We start from the raw sequence: 17198 nt of genomic DNA, 5'->3' as shown, positions 1-17198 counted from the left end.
CAGACAAAAGTAGTACTTTTGCCAAGTATGTAACACTTAGTTGTCAGTTCATTTATACATTTATAGGAGGAACGACAACACTAAGTTATAAGACAAAATGCTCCTAAATTATTTTATAGGAAATACAAGTACAGTCCTGATCAAAAGTTTAAGACCACTTGAAAAATGGCAAAAAATCATATTTAGCATGGCTGGATCTTAACAAGGTTCCAAGTAGAGCTTCAACATTTGCAGCAAGAAGAAATGGGAGTGAGACAAAACATTTTTTGAGCATTCAATTTAATGAAAACAACAAATAAACTGAAACAGGCTGTTTTTCAGCTGATCAAAAGTTTAGGACCACACCAAAAAAAAAACTAAACCCCCCCAAAACAGAAATCCAACTTCCAAACATGAACTCAGTAATGAGTAGCTCCGCCGTTATTGTTTATCACTTCAAAAATTCGTTTCGGCATGCTTGATGCAAGCGTTTCCATGAGGTAAGTGGGAACATTTCTCCAAGTGGTGAAGACGGCCGCACGAAGGCCATCTACTGTCTGGAACTGTTGTCCATTTTTGTAAACTTCCCTTGCCATCCATCCCCAAAGGTTCTCAATTGGATTTAGATCAGGGGAACACGCAGGATGGGCCAAAAGAGTGATGTTATTCTCCTGGAAGTCCCTTGTCCTGCGGGCATTGTGTACTGTAGAGTTGTCCTGTTGAAAAACCCAGTCGTTATCACACAGACGAGGGCCCTCAGTCATGAGGAATGCTCTCTGCAACATCTGGACATAGCCAGCGGCCGTTTGACGCCCCTGCACTTCCTGAAGCTCCATTGTTCCACTGAAGGAAAAAGCACCCCAGACCATTATGGCGCCCCCTCCACTGTGGCGCGTAGAAAACATCTCAGATGGGATCTGCTTGTCATGCCAGTAACGTTGGAAACCATCAGGACCATCAAGGTTACATTTTTTACTCATCAGAGAAAAAAAACTTTCTTCCACCTTTGAATGTCCCATGTTTGGTGCTCTCTTGCAAAGTCTAAACAAGCAGTTCTGTGGCGTTGAAGGAGACGAGGTCTTTGAAGACGTTTTTTGTTTTTGAAGCCCTTCAGTCTCAGATGCCGTCTGATGGTTATGGGGCTGCAGTCAGCACCAGTAAGGGCCTTAATTTGGGTCGAGGATCGTCCAGTGTCTTGACGGACAATCAATTGGATCCTCCGGCTCAGTGCTGATGACATTTTTTTGGGTCTTCCACTTGACTTTTTTGTTCCATAACCCTCAGGATCATTTAAGTCTTACTGAGTCCCACCTCAGCAGCGATGGCGCGCTGTGAGAGACCCTGCCTATGCAGTTCAACAACCCGACCGCGTTCAAAAAGGGAGAGTTTCTTTGCCTTTGCCATCACAACGTGTGACTACCTGACAGAAAATGACAATGAATCCACATCTTTGCACAGATTTGGGCTTTTAAAGGCATGTGGTCCTAAAATTTGGATCAGCTGAAAAACAGCCTGTTTCAGTTTAACCGTTATTTTTAATTAATTGAATGCTCAAAAAATGTTTTGTCTCACTCTCTTTTCTTCTTGTTGCATGTTGAAGCTCTACTTGGAACCTTGTTAAGATCCAACAATGTAAAATATGATTTTTTGCAATTTTTCAAGTGGTCTTTAACTTTTGATCAGGACTGTATTTACTACAACATACACGTCAGGATGGATGACATGTCCTCTTTAGCTACTTAAAACAGTAGCCAAATGCAAACAATGATCTACTGTGTACAGGCTGCTGCAGCCATTTAAGTGATAACCAGTTGTCAACTGTGGATTTCATATTCAATTCTCATTAAATACTACTACACCTCACAATGCTAAATATTTTTCTTTGCTTTTAGTTCTTCTAGCCAAGCCTATTCTTCCAATACTGCTGCCAAAGGTCCCATGCCTTATGGAGGACACACTGAGCCTTCAGCTCCTGCTGCCAAGCCTCGAGTAGTAACCACTGCGAGTATCAAACCATCTGTTTATCAGCCAAGCCAAGGTGAGAAAATGCAAGACTAACTGATATTCTGCAATAATGTATTTATCCAGTAACAATGGTGAGAAGCTGAGGTTAAAACAGGCACAATACACAGGAAGATGTGTACTTTGTACTGGGAATGACACTTCAAACAGAATGTGTCCGATGTCAAATAAAGACAAGACCTTTTATATCTGAGCAGGCGCCCAAATGAATGTAATATTACATTGGGCCATGATTATAGGGAGTGAACATTCATATGAATGTTCCCCATAATTTCCCTGTATAAAGATGCCATGATTATTGGGAGAATTTATCGTTGATGTGGCACCCAAAAGCATTATTTCCGGATAGCAGATTCTCCAGCATAAATAAGGATCTGCTGGCCAGAGACAATGCTTCTTAGGAACGAGTGATCACTAGAGATGAGCAAAGTTAGGAAAAATTTGATTCGGCTGCTTCACCAAATTTCACAAAGAAATTCAATTTGTGATGAATTACTTCATCACGAAGCGCATTCCTTGGTATACAGCGGGCGCAACGACAGGGAACGGCAATTGCACCGCCCCCGGCATTGAACCCCTCAGATGCTGTGTTTATCAAATAAGCCTTTCTGGGGATTATCCAGTTAAAAAAAACTTATATACTCACTTTATCCATTTGATTGCGGAGAGGCCGTTATGGCCATCTTGATTAAAGACACTGTGCAAATCTGGCGCGGTGACGTGATGACATCCCACACAAAAGTTTCTGCAATCAAGATGGCCACGACGGCCTCTTCACGCGCAAATGGATGAAGTGGGTATGTTTTTCTTTTTTACACCATTTCAGGAAATATAGATTCGATTACCACAAAGTGCAAGGAAATTTGGCTTTGGGGCGAATCAAATTTTTCCTGAAATTCAGTTTGAAGTTCACGTCAGATACTTCGATTGGCTCAATACTAGTGATCACTTATCCCCACAGAGAGGAGATTATTGCTGCATGTAAAAGCAGATCCGGGAACAGTTACTGGTAATTCCCAATAATTGCCTGCTCAGTTGGCCATGTAAAGGTGTTTTTATAATTTCCATTCTGACCCTGATTATAAGCAGACCCCCTTTCTTTGATGCTGAGGTTCCCTAAAAGGGCATATGTATTGGGCTTACTTCCATGAGGCACCATGGGGGTGTCCCATCTCACCGCATACACAATGAGATGGGAGTTGGCACCGATCCTAGGCTTATGGAAGCAGCTGAGCGGGCAGCCACTATGCTTTTTCCATAGTTTTAGTGAGTGGCAGCTACACAAACAGCATAACTGAACAAGCATCCATTCTTCTATTACTTCGGAGTTATAGAAGCAGGGTAGCTTGTTCTACGGCGCTGTTTGCGTAGCCCCTATTTACTACAGTAGGAGGCAAGGTGCTGGCCCACTCAGTCACCTAGAGCCGGCACTTAGTCACCTAGGGCTCACCGTGACAACAGCATGATGGGACAACCCCTTTAATAAAGAAAAGGTGTTTTTTAAATAATAGTTTTTTTTCTAAATAATCATGTTTATTCCTCATTTTACATGGTTCTTTTGTAACAAAATTTTACCAAATGTTACCCTTTTTTCCCATATCATTTTAGTATTTCATTGTAATATTGTATTTTTTCATTCCAAGTCTTTACTGCATGTACATTTAAAATGAACAGGCAGCTGCTAGGGCATAAAACTCATGATCAGCTAGGAAGGGGACCCCCTCCACCTTGTGATATTGTGACACCACACAGGTTAAACATTGCTGACACATGGTGACGGCTTTCAATTAGAGATGCCCCCTTGGGTGATGATGTTGGCACAACTGCTATGCCCCCACGATGATCACTGTTCTGGGGGCTAACTAAAAGTAGGGTTGTTGCGGGTATCGAATTATTGATACCCAATCAATACTTTTGTACCAGTATCGATTCGATACCCGGATTTGACATTACCGATACTAGGCTGTACTACTGCACAGCCTAGTATCACAGAACATGGAGCGCGCTGCTCTCAGCGCGCTCCATGTTCTCCTCCACAGCAAAGGGGAGAAGGAGTCTCTCCCTCCCCCCTGTGCCGCTGCTGCCGCTGCCACCGATGAGTAGAGAGAGGCGAAGGAGGGGAGGGGCTGTGGCCACTGCGCCACCAATGATGATAACTAAATCAATAATACAAATACAGGAGGCGGGTGCCATCTGCAGAATCACATAGCCGGCACCTGACCTCTATGATAGGGCACTGCGATCCAAGGCAGTTAACCCCTCCGTTGCAGCACCTGGGGGGTTAACTTCCGCGGATCGCAGCGCCCTGTCATAGAGGTCAGGTGCCGGCTATGTGATTCTGCCGCCAGCACCTGCCTCCTGTATTTGTATTAAAAGGTTACTTATCTTCATTGGTGGCGCAGTGCGCCCCCCCCACACTTTTCCCAGTACTAAAAACATTGGTGGCGCAGTGCGCCCCCCAACCCCCCAGTATTATAATCATTGGTGGCAGTGGCCACAGGGTCCCCTCTCCCGTCCTCCTCATTGGTGGTGCAGTGGCAGTTGTGATCGGAGCCCCAGCAGTGTAATCCTGGGGCTCCGATCGGTTACCATGGCAGCCAGGACACTACTGAAGCCCTGGTGCCATGGTAATCTCCCTGCTGCTGTGTGTACTATGCACAGGGCAGCAGGGAAAGTGTGAAGTCCCATTCTTCCTAATAGAGATCGATTAGGGTGAATAGGACAAGGGATCAAAAGATCCCAGATTCTAGCCCCTAAGGGGGCTAATAGTTATTAAATAAAAAGTTTAAAAAAATATAAAATATTACGTTTAATTCCCCCTCTTTCCCAATTTTACATATAAAATATATAAACAATAAATAAACATATTACATATCGCCACGCCCAAAAAAGTGGGAACTATTAAAATATTAAAAAAAATATTCGCCATTTTTTTGTCACCTTGTCCCCCCAAAAAATAGGATTGGACGATTATGGGCCGAACGTTCCATAAAATGTGGAATGCTACTTTTTTGGGGTTTTATTGGTTTTTATTCGTGGTATCGAATAGTACTTTTTTATGGTATCTAAATCGAATCAAAATTTTGCCATTGCAACAACCCTAACTAAAAGTTCTCAGTGCTATACATTTAGAGCAAACTGTTCCAAGGGGTTGGAGGCTACATCTTTGGTCAAGTAGTGAGGCAATTGCTAGAACGACACATTTTTTTTTAAATGCTACAAATCTATATTTATATTTGAGTTGGGATAATGTGTACATCGTCATGGCAGCTACATTCCACTAGGTGGCGCACAAACCCATAGGTTTCAATAGAATGAACAAACCTATTTGGCAACGTGAAAGTACAATTCTACCTCAACATACAATTTATTAGATATAAGTGATGGCTTTCAGCATATGACATTCTTCTCTTCCATATTCAGCACTTTCATTATTTTTTTCTCAGCGCCAAGAAATACAGCCATGGAATTTTATTTCCACACCTGCTTTCTCCTATTTGCCAATACTTGTAAAGAGAGTGATTTGGCTAATAGGCATATATTAGGTAATTGCTGTACATTACAGCCTGTAATGGAACTCTCAAATATAGAAGCAAATAAAATGAAATTCTTCCTTATAGCCTTCACAGGTTATGACAGGGGAATAACTACAGCAGTAACAGCTCCTATGAGGCCCAGCAGCTTAAGGGCCCATTTTGGTGCAGGAACCATACCACTCCAGAAAAGCAGCAAAACAGCCAAAAAGTTTAACTAGGTTGTTAAAGGGAAGTCCAGTGGGCGGGTCTACTTTGTAATTGACAGTTGCTATCTCAGTGGTGCCTGTTGAAACCAATGGCCTGTCCTTGTAATACATGGAGTCCTCCAGAGAGATACTCTTGGTAGCTATTCTGGGCCCAGAAATAACATTCCTGAATTCAGTACATGGTGTCTGAATATGAGAATACTAAATCAGACAACGACTTTTGGTAAAATACTGACTGACTACTGTACCCACAAATGGGAAGGTGCTCCATACATATGAATTTGTAAAGCTGGTATCCAGTTCAATGGGAGCCAAGTGAATTATCAGCCAGTTAGCTCCAACCATCATTAACATACTGTATATTGTGAAACAGAGGCATCATTCTGGATCTGTTCCCAGAGCAACCTTACAGTACTGTAGACATGATGGTTCATCCATTCATCGCCTAGACTACCAATGATATTGCCATAAATATTAGCACTGTCCCCTAAATGTTTTGGTAAGGTAACATAATGGGCATTTTGCCATGTCTACCGTGGGCCCCAACACATTCAGTAATCAACGGATGGTGATGTTCTGTGGTCCCGCTCCTCCCTGTGCTTATTACCCAACATTATCCACACCCTTTTATTAGTTGAGCTCCTCAGCTAGTCAGTGGTTAGAAAGTGTGCAGGTTAGGCTTTCTTCATATCCACATCAGAGATGCCGTTAGAAGCCTCCTTTGCAAACTCCATATTTTTGGGGGAAACGGCGCCGCAGGCAACACTAAATTTTCAGCCAAGATGATGAACACTTTGGCTGAACCGGACTGACTCAATTAGAAGTTAGAGGGGTCCTTCATGATCTGCTGGTGTGCATGGAATGTGTCACACCTTTATGGCTTTGGTTATACACAGTGGCGTCACATTATTATGACGAGAGTAACTACCGTGTGCAGCATGGACAGAAGTTAGACGGACAGGGAGTGACTCAATAAGGTCCTGGTAGGTTGTCACAGGTGCTGACTGCAGTGCATCTTCCAGCTGCAGGAGGGTGTGTGCGGGAGTAACATCAGGGCCACGAGCCCAAGGCATATGTCTACCCCCAACCCCCCTTCAAACTGAGCTCCTCCACTCACAGTACGGCTCCATTCACACGTCCGCAAATGGTTCCGCATCCGTTCCGCATTTTCTATGGGGACGGAATGGATGCGGACAGCACACCCGGGCAACACACCCGCCCGGCACCCCTATAGAAATGCCTATTCTTGCCCGCAGCTGCGGACAAGAATAGGACATGTTCTATCTTTTGCGGAGCTGCGGACCCGAAGATCGGGGCCGCGCTCCGCAAAGGATAGAACATGTCCTTTTCTTGTCCGCAGCTGCGGACAAGAATAGGCATTTCTATAGGGGTGCCGGGTGGGTGTGTTGCGGATCCGCAATTTGCGGGTCCGCAACACACCACGGACGTGTGAATGGAGCCCTATATATGTAAATCTCCTCCACTCACAGTATATATGCACTGGTCCTCCACTCACAGTATATACACACTATTCCTCCACTCACAGTATATATGTACAGCTCCTCCACTCACAGTATATATGTACAGCTCCTCCACCCACAGTATATATGCACAGATCTTCCACTCACAGTATATACACACTATTCCTCCACTCACAGTATATATGTACAGATCCTCCACTCACAGTATATATGTATATCTCCTCCACCCACAGTATATATGTATATCTCCTCCACCCACATTATATATGTACAGATCCTCCACTCACAGTATATACAGTCCTGATCAAAAGTTTAAGACCACTTGAAAAATGGCAAAAAATCATATTTAGCATGGCTGGATCTTAAGGTTCCAAGTAGAGCTTCAACATGCAACAAGAAGAAATGGGAGTGAGACAAAACATTTTTTGAGTATTCAGTTTAATGAAAACAACAAATAAACTGAAACAGGATGTTTTTCAGCTGATCAAAAGTTTAGGACCACACCTCCAAAAAAAAAACGAAACCCCACAAAACAGAAATCCAACTTTCAAACATGAACTTAGTAATGAATAGCTCCGCCGTTATTGTTTATCACTTCAAAAATTAGTTTCGGCATGCTTGATGCAAGCGTTTCCATAAGGTGAGTGGGAACATTTCTACAAGTGGTGAAGACGGCCGCACGAAGGCCATCTACTGTCTGGAACTGTTGTCCATTTTTGTAAACTTCCCTTGCCATCCATCCCCAAAGGTTCTCAATTGGATTTAGATCAGGGGAACACGCAGGATGGGCCAAAAGAGTGATGTTATTCTCCTGGAAGAAGTCCCTTGTCCTGCGGGCATTGTGTACTGTAGCGTTGTCCTGTTGAAAAACCCAGTCGTTACCACACAGACGAGGGCCCTCAGTCATGAGGAATGCTCTCTGCAACATCTGGACATAGCCAGCGACCGTTTGACGCCCCTGCACTTCCTGAAGCTCCATTATACCACTGAAGGAAGAAGCACCCCAGACCATTATGGCGCCCCCTCCACTGTGGCGCGTAGAAAACATCTCAGGTGGGATCTGCTTGTCATGCCAGTAACGTTGGAAACCATCAGGACCATCAAGGTTAAATTTTTTCTCATCAGAGAATAAAACTTTCATCCACCTTTGAATGTCCAATGTTTGGTGCTCTATTGCAAAGCCCAAACGAGCAGTTCTGTGGTGTTCAAGGAGACGAGGTCTTTGAAAACGTTTTTTGTTTTTGAAGCCCTTCAGTCTCAGATGCCGTCTGATGGTTATGGGGCTGCAGTCAGCACCAGTAAGGGCCTTAATTTGGGTCGAGGATCGTCCAGTGTCTTGACGGACAGCCAATTGGATCCTCCGGCTCAGTGCTGATGACATTTTTTTGGGTCTTCCACTTGACTTTTTTGTTCCATAACCCTCAGGATCATTTAAGAAATTCCAAATGACTGCCTTACTGCGTCCCACCTCAGCAGCTGGCGCGCTGTGAGAGACCCTGCTTATGTAGTTCAAAAATCCGACCACGTTCAAAAGGGAGAGTTTTTTTGCCTTTGCCATCACAACGTGTGACTACCTGACAGAAAATGACAATGAATCCACATCTTTGCACAGATTTGGTCTTTTAAAGGCATGTGGTCCTAAAATTTGGATCAGCTGAAAAACGGCCTGTTTCAGTTTTATCGTTATTTTCAATTAATTGAATGCTCAAAAATGTTTTGTCTCACTCTCATTTCTTCTTGTTGCATGTTGAAGCTCTACTTGGAACCTTGTTAAGATCCAACAATGTAAAATATGATTTTTTGCCATTTTTCAAGTGGTCTTAAACTTTTGATCAGGACTGTATGTATATCTCCTCCACCCACATTATATATGTACAGATCCTCTACTCACAGTATATATGTATATCTCCTCCACCCACATTATATATGTACAGATCCTCCGCTCACAGTATATATGTATATCTCCTCCACCCACATTATATATGTACAGATCCTCCACTCACAGTATATATGTATATCTCCTCCACCCACAGTCTACATGTACAGATCCTCCACTCACAGTATACAGTATATATGTATATCTCCTCCACCCACAGTCTATATGCACAGATCCTCCACTCACAGTATATATGTACAGCTCCACCACTCACAGTATATATGTACAGATCCTCCACTCACAGTATATATGTACAGCTCCTCCACTCACAGTATATATGCACAGATCCTCCACTCACAGTATACAGGGAGTGCAGAATTATTAGGCAAGTTGTATTTTTGAGGATTAATTTTATTATTGAACAACAACCATGTTCTCAATGAACCCAAAAAACTCATTAATATCAAAGCTGAATATTTTTGGAAGTAGTTTTTAGTTTGTTTTTAGTTTTAGCTATTTTAGGGGGATATCTGTGTGTGCAGGTGACTATTACTGTGCATAATTATTAGGCAACTTAACAAAAAACAAATATATACCCATTTCAATTATTTATTTTTACCAGTGAAACCAATATAACATCTCAACATTCACAAATATACATTTCTGACATTCAAAAACAAAACAAAAACAAATCAGTGACCAATATAGCCACCTTTCTTTGCAAGGACACTCAAAAGCCTGCCATCCATGGATTCTGTCAGTGTTTTGATCTGTTCACCATCAACATTGCGTGCAGCAGCAACCACAGCCTCCCAGACACTGTTCAGAGAGGTGTACTGTTTTCCCTCCTTGTAAATCTCACATTTGATGATGGACCACAGGTTCTCAATGGGGTTCAGATCAGGTGAACAAGGAGGCCATGTCATTAGATTTTCTTCTTTTATACCTTTTCTTGCCAGCCACGCTGTGGAGTACTTGGACGCGTGTGATGGAGCATTGTCCTGCATGAAAATCATGTTTTTCTTGAAGGATGCAGACTTCTTCCTGTACCACTGCTTGAAGAAGGTGTCTTCCAGAAACTGGCAGTAGGACTGGGAGTTGAGCTTGACTCCATCCTCAACCCGAAAAGGCCCCACAAGCTCATCTTTGATGATACCAGCCCAAACCAGTACTCCACCTCCACCTTGCTGGCGTCTGAGTCGGACTGGAGCTCTCTGCCCTTTACCAATCCAGCCACGGGCCCATCCATCTGGCCCATCAAGACTCACTCTCATTTCATCAGTCCATAAAACCTTAGAAAAATCAGTCTTGAGATATTTCTTGGCCCAGTCTTGATGTTTCAGCTTGTGTGTCTTGTTCAGTGGTGGTCGTCTTTCAGCCTTTCTTACCTTGGCCATGTCTCTGAGTATTGCACACCTTGTGCTTTTGGGCACTCCAGTGATGTTGCAGCTCTGAAATATGGCCAAACTGGTGGTAAGTGGCATCTTGGCAGCTGCACGCTTGACTTTTCTCAGTTCATGGGCAGTTATTTTGCGCCTTGGTTTTTCCACACGCTTCTTGCGACCCTGTTGACTATTTTGAATGAAACGCTTGATTGTTCGATGATCACGCTTCAGAAGCTTTGCAATTTTAAGAGTGCTGCATCCCTCTGCAAGATATCTCACTATTTTTGACTTTTCTGAGCCTGTCAAGTCCTTCTTTTGACCCATTTTGCCAAAGGAAAGGAAGTTGCCTAATAATTATGCATACCTAATATAGGGTGTTGATGTCATTAGACCACACCCCTTCTCATTACAGAGATGCACATCACCTAATATGCTTAATTGGTAGTAGGCTTTCAAGCCTATACAGCTTGGAGTAAGACAACATGCATAAAGAGGATGATGTGGTCAAAATACTCATTTGCCTAATAATTCTGCACGCAGTGTATATGTACAGCTCCACCACTCAGTGTATATGTACAGCTCCTCCACTCACAGTATATATGTACAGCTCCTCCACTCACAGTATATATGCACAGCTCCTCCACTCACAGTCTATATGCACAGCTCCTCCACTCACAGTCTATATGCACAACTCCTCCACTCACAGTCTATATGCACAACTCCTCCACTCACAGTCTATATGCACAGCTCCTCCACTCACAGTATATATGCACAGCTCCTCCACTCACAGTATATATGCACAGCTCCTCCACTCACAGTCTATATGCACAGTTCCTCCACTCACAGTATATATGCACAGCTCCTCCACTCACAGTATATATGCACAGCTCCTCCACTCACAGTCTATATGCACAGATCCTCCACTCACAGTCTATATGCACAGATCCTCCACTCACAGTATATATGCACAACTCCTCCACTCACAGTATATATGCACAGCTCCTCCACTCACAGTCTATATGCACAGCTCCTCCACTCACAGTCTATATGCACAGCTCCTCCACTCACAGTATACAGTATATGCACAGATCCTGCACTCACAGTATATATGTACAGCTCCTCCACTCACAGTATATATGCACAGCTCCTCCACTCACAGTCTATATGCACAGATCCTCCACTCACAGTATATATGTACAGCTCCTCCACTCAGTCTATATGCACAGATCCTCCACTCACAGTCTATATGCACAGATCCTCCACTCACAGTCTATATGCACAGCTCCTCCACTCACAGTCTATATGCACAGCTCCTCCACTCACAGTATATATGCACAGCTCCTCCACTCACAGTATATATGCACAGCTCCTCCACTCACAGTATATATGCACAGCTCCTCCACTCACAGTCTATATGCACAGATCCTCCACTCACAGTCTATATGCACAGATCCTCCACTCACAGTATATATGCACAGCTCCTCTACCCACAGTATACAGTATATATGCACAGCTCCTCCACTCACAGTCTATATGCACAGATCCTCCACTCACAGTATATATGCACAGCTCCTCCACTCACAGTATATATGCACAGCTCCTCCACTCACAGTCTATATGCTCAGATCCTCCACTCACAGTATATATGTACAGCTCCTCCACTCACAGTATATATGCACAGATCCTCCACTCACAGTATATATGTACAGATCCTCCACTCAGTCTATATGCACAGATCCTCCACTCACAGTCTATATGCACAGATCCTCCACTCACAGCCTATATGCATAGCTCCTCCACTCACAGTATATATGCACAGCTCCTCCACTCACAGTATATATGCACAGCTCCTCCACCCACAGCATATATGCACAGCTCCTCTACCCACAGCATATATGCACAGCTCCTCTACCCACAGTATACAGTATATATGCACAGCTCCTCCACTCACAGAATATATGCACAGCTCCTCCACTCACAGTATATATGCACAGCTCCTCCACTCACAGTATATATGCACAGCTCCTCCACTCACAGTCTATATGCACAGATCCTCCACTCACAGTCTATATGCATAGCTCCTCCACTCACAGTATATATGCACAGCTCCTCCACTCACAGTATATATGCACAGCTCCTCCACTCACAGTATATATGCACAGCTCCTCCACTCACAGTATATATGCACAGCTCCTCCACTCACAGTCTATATGCACAGATCCTCCACTCACAGTCTATATGCACAGATCCTCCACTCACAGTCTATATGCACAGATCCTCCAATCACAGTCTATTTGCACAGCTCCTCCACTCACAGTATATATGCACAGCTCCTCCACTCACAGTATATATGCACAGATCCTCCACTCACAGTATATATGCACAGATCCTCCACCCACAGCATATATGCACAGCTCCTCTACCCACAGTATACAGTATATATGCACAGCTCCTCCACTCACAGTCTATATGCACAGATCCTCCACTCACAGTATATATGCACAGATCCTCCACTCACAGTATATATGCACAGCTCCTCCACTCACAGTCTATATGCACAGCTCCTCCACTCACAGTATATATGCACAACTCCTCCACTCACAGTATATATGCACAGCTCATCCACTCACAGTCTATATGCACAGCTCCTCCACTCACAGTATATATGCACAGCTCCTCCACTCACAGTATATATGCACAGATCCTCCACTCACAGTATATATGCACAGCTCCTCCACTCACAGTATATATGCACAGATCCTCCACTCACAGTATATATGCACAGATCCTCCACCCACAGCATATATGCACAGCTCCTCTACCCACAGTATACAGTATATATGCACAGCTCCTCCACTCACAGTATATATGCACAACTCCTCCACTCACAGTATATATGCACAGCTCCTCCACTCACAGTATATATGCACAGCTCCTCCACTCACAGTATATATGCACAGCTCCTCCACTCACAGTATATATGCACAGATCCTCCACTCACAGTATATATGCACAGCTCCTCCACCCACAGTATAAATGTACAGCTCCTCCACTTACAGTATATATGCACAGCTTCTCCACTCACAGTATTTATGCAAAGATCCTCCACTCACAGAGCATATGCACAGCTCCTCCACCCACAGTATATATGCACAGCTCCTCCACCCACAGTATATATGCACAGCTCCTCCACCTACAGTATATATGCACAGCTCCTCCACCCACAGTATATATGCACAGATCCTCCACTCACAGTATATATGCACAGATCCTCCACTCACAGTATATATGCACAGCTCCTCCACCCACAGTATATATGCACAGCTCCTCCACTCACAGTCTATATGCACAGATCCTCCACTCACAGTATATATGCACAGCTCCTCCACTCACAGTATATATGCACAGCTCCTCCACTCACAGTCTATATGCTCAGATCCTCCACTCACAGTCTATATGTACAGCTCCTCCACTCACAGTATATATGCACAGATCCTCCACTCACAGTATATATGTACAGATCCTCCACTCAGTCTATATGCACAGATCCTCCACTCACAGTCTATATGCACAGATCCTCCACTCACAGCCTATATGCATAGCTCCTCCACTCACAGTATATATGCACAGCTCCTCCACTCACAGTATATATGCACAGCTCCTCCACCCACAGCATATATGCACAGCTCCTCTACCCACAGCATATATGCACAGCTCCTCTACCCACAGTATACAGTATATATGCACAGCTCCTCCACTCACAGAATATATGCACAGCTCCTCCACTCACAGTATATATGCACAGCTCCTCCACTCACAGTATATATGCACAGCTCCTCCACTCACAGTCTATATGCACAGATCCTCCACTCACAGTCTATATGCATAGCTCCTCCACTCACAGTATATATGCACAGCTCCTCCACTCACAGTATATATGCACAGCTCCTCCACTCACAGTATATATGCACAGCTCCTCCACTCACAGTATATATGCACAGCTCCTCCACTCACAGTATATATGCACAGCTCCTCCACTCACAGTCTATATGCACAGATCCTCCACTCACAGTCTATATGCACAGATCCTCCACTCACAGTCTATATGCACAGATCCTCCAATCACAGTCTATTTGCACAGCTCCTCCACTCACAGTATATATGCACAGCTCCTCCACTCACAGTATATATGCACAGATCCTCCACTCACAGTATATATGCACAGATCCTCCACCCACAGCATATATGCACAGCTCCTCTACCCACAGTATACAGTATATATGCACAGCTCCTCCACTCACAGTCTATATGCACAGATCCTCCACTCACAGTATATATGCACAGATCCTCCACTCACAGTATATATGCACAGCTCCTCCACTCACAGTCTATATGCACAGCTCCTCCACTCACAGTCTATATGCACAGATCCTCCACTCACAGTCTATATGCACAGATCCTCCACTCACAGTATATATGCACAGATCCTCCACTCACAGTATATATGCACAACTCCTCCACTCACAGTATATATGCACAGCTCCTCCACTCACAGTCTATATGCACAGCTCCTCCACTCACAGTATATATGCACAGCTCCTCCACTCACAGTATATATGCACAGATCCTCCACTCACAGTATATATGCACAGCTCCTCCACTCACAGTATATATGCACAGATCCTCCACTCACAGTATATATGCACAGATCCTCCACCCACAGCATATATGCACAGCTCCTCTACCCACAGTATACAGTATATATGCACAGCTCCTCCACTCACAGTATATATGCACAGCTCCTCCACTCACAGTATATATGCACAGCTCCTCCACTCACAGTATATATGCACAGCTCCTCCACTCACAGTATATATGCACAGCTCCTCCACTCACAGTATATATGCACAGATCCTCCACTCACAGTATATATGCACAGCTCCTCCACCCACAGTATAAATGTACAGCTCCTCCACTTACAGTATATATGCACAGCTTCTCCACTCACAGTATTTATGCAAAGATCCTCCACTCACAGAGCATATGCACAGCTCCTCCACCCACAGTATATATGCACAGCTCCTCCACCCACAGTATATATGCACAGCTCCTCCACCTACAGTATATATGCACAGCTCCTCCACCCACAGTATATATGCACAGATCCTCCACTCACAGTATATATGCACAGATCCTCCACTCACAGTATATATGCACAGCTCCTCCACCCACAGTATATATGCACAGCTCCTCCACTCACAGTCTATATGCACAGATCGTCCACTCACAGTATATATGCACAGCTCCTCCACTCACAGTATTTATGCACAGCTCCTCCACTCACAGTATTTATGCACAGCTCCTCCACTCAGTCTATATGCACAACTTCTCCACTCACAGTATATATGTACAGATCCTCCACTCACAGTATATATGTACAGCTCCTCCACTCACAGTATATATGCACAGCTCCTCCACTCACAGTATATATGCACAGCTCCTCCACTCACAGTATATATGCACAGCTCCTCCACTCACAGTCTATATGCACAACTCCTCCACTCACAGTATATATGCACAGCTCCTCCACTCACAGTATATATGCACAGCTCCTCCACTCACAGTATATATGCACAGCTCCTCCACTCACAGTATATATGCACAGCTCCTCCACTCACAGTATATATGCACAGCTCCTCCACTCACAGTATATATGCACAGCTCTTCCACTCACAGTATAAATGTACAGCTCCTCCACTTACAGTATATATGCACAGCTTCTCCACTCACAGTATATATGCACAGCTCCTCCACGCACAGTATTTATGCAAAGATCCTCCACTCACAGAGCATATGCACAGCTCCTCCACCCACAGTATATATGCACAGCTCCTCCACCCACAGTATATATGCACAGCTCCTCCACCTACAGTATATATGCACAGCTCCTCCACCCACAGTATATATGCACAGATCCTCCACCCACAGTATATATGCACAGCTCCTCTACTGGGATTTTCACGCACAACCATTTCTAGGGTTTACAAAGAATGGTGTGAAAAGGGAAAAACATCCAGTATGCGGCAGTCCTGTGGGCGAAAATGCCTTGTGGATGCTAGAGGTCAGAGGAGAATGGGCCGACTGATTCAAGCTGATAGAAGAGCAACGTTGACTGAAATAACCACTCGTTACAACCGAGGTATGCAGCAAAGCATTTGTGAAGCCACAACATGCACAACCTTGAGGCGGATGGGCTACAACAGCAGAAGACCCCACCGGGTACCACTCATCTCCACTACAAATAGGAAAAAGAGGCTACAATTTGCACGAGCTCACCAAAATTGGACTGTTGAAGACTGGAAAAATGTTGCCTGGTCTGATGAGTCTCGATTTCTGTTGAGACATTCAAATGGTAGAGTCCGAATTTGGCGTAAACAGAATGAGAACATGTATCCATCCTCTGATGGCTACTTCCAGCAGGATAATGCACCATGTCACAAAGCTCGAATCATTTCAAATTGGTTTCTTGAACATGACAATGAGTTCACTGTACTAAAATGGCCCCCACAGTCACCAGATCTCAACCCAATAGAGCATCTTTGGGATGTGGTGGAACAGGAGCTTCGTGCCCTGGATGTGCATCCCTCAAATCTCCATCAACTGCAAGATGCTATCCTATCAATATGGGCCAACATTTCTAAAGAATGCTATCA

At 44.2% G+C, this 17198-nt stretch overlaps 1 protein-coding gene across 14 annotated transcripts in view; it reads left to right on the top strand.

The window, feature by feature from the left end:
• Positions 1-17198, top strand: part of LDB3 (LIM domain binding 3) — a 217348-nt gene that overhangs the window by 176895 nt on the left and 23255 nt on the right. For all 14 annotated transcript variants that reach the window (XM_040436930.1, XM_040436931.1, XM_040436934.1 and 11 more), the window contains one exon: positions 1872-2017. In XM_040436930.1, coding sequence (XP_040292864.1) covers positions 1872-2017 — 146 coding nt within the window. The remainder of the gene's footprint in view (positions 1-1871; positions 2018-17198) is intronic.

This window comes from Bufo bufo, chromosome 6 (assembly GCF_905171765.1).
Source record: "Bufo bufo chromosome 6, aBufBuf1.1, whole genome shotgun sequence".
Classification (NCBI taxonomy): Eukaryota; Metazoa; Chordata; class Amphibia; order Anura; family Bufonidae; genus Bufo; species Bufo bufo.
Note: the sequence above shows the minus strand (reverse complement) of the source record. Positions and strands in the feature narration are given on the sequence as shown.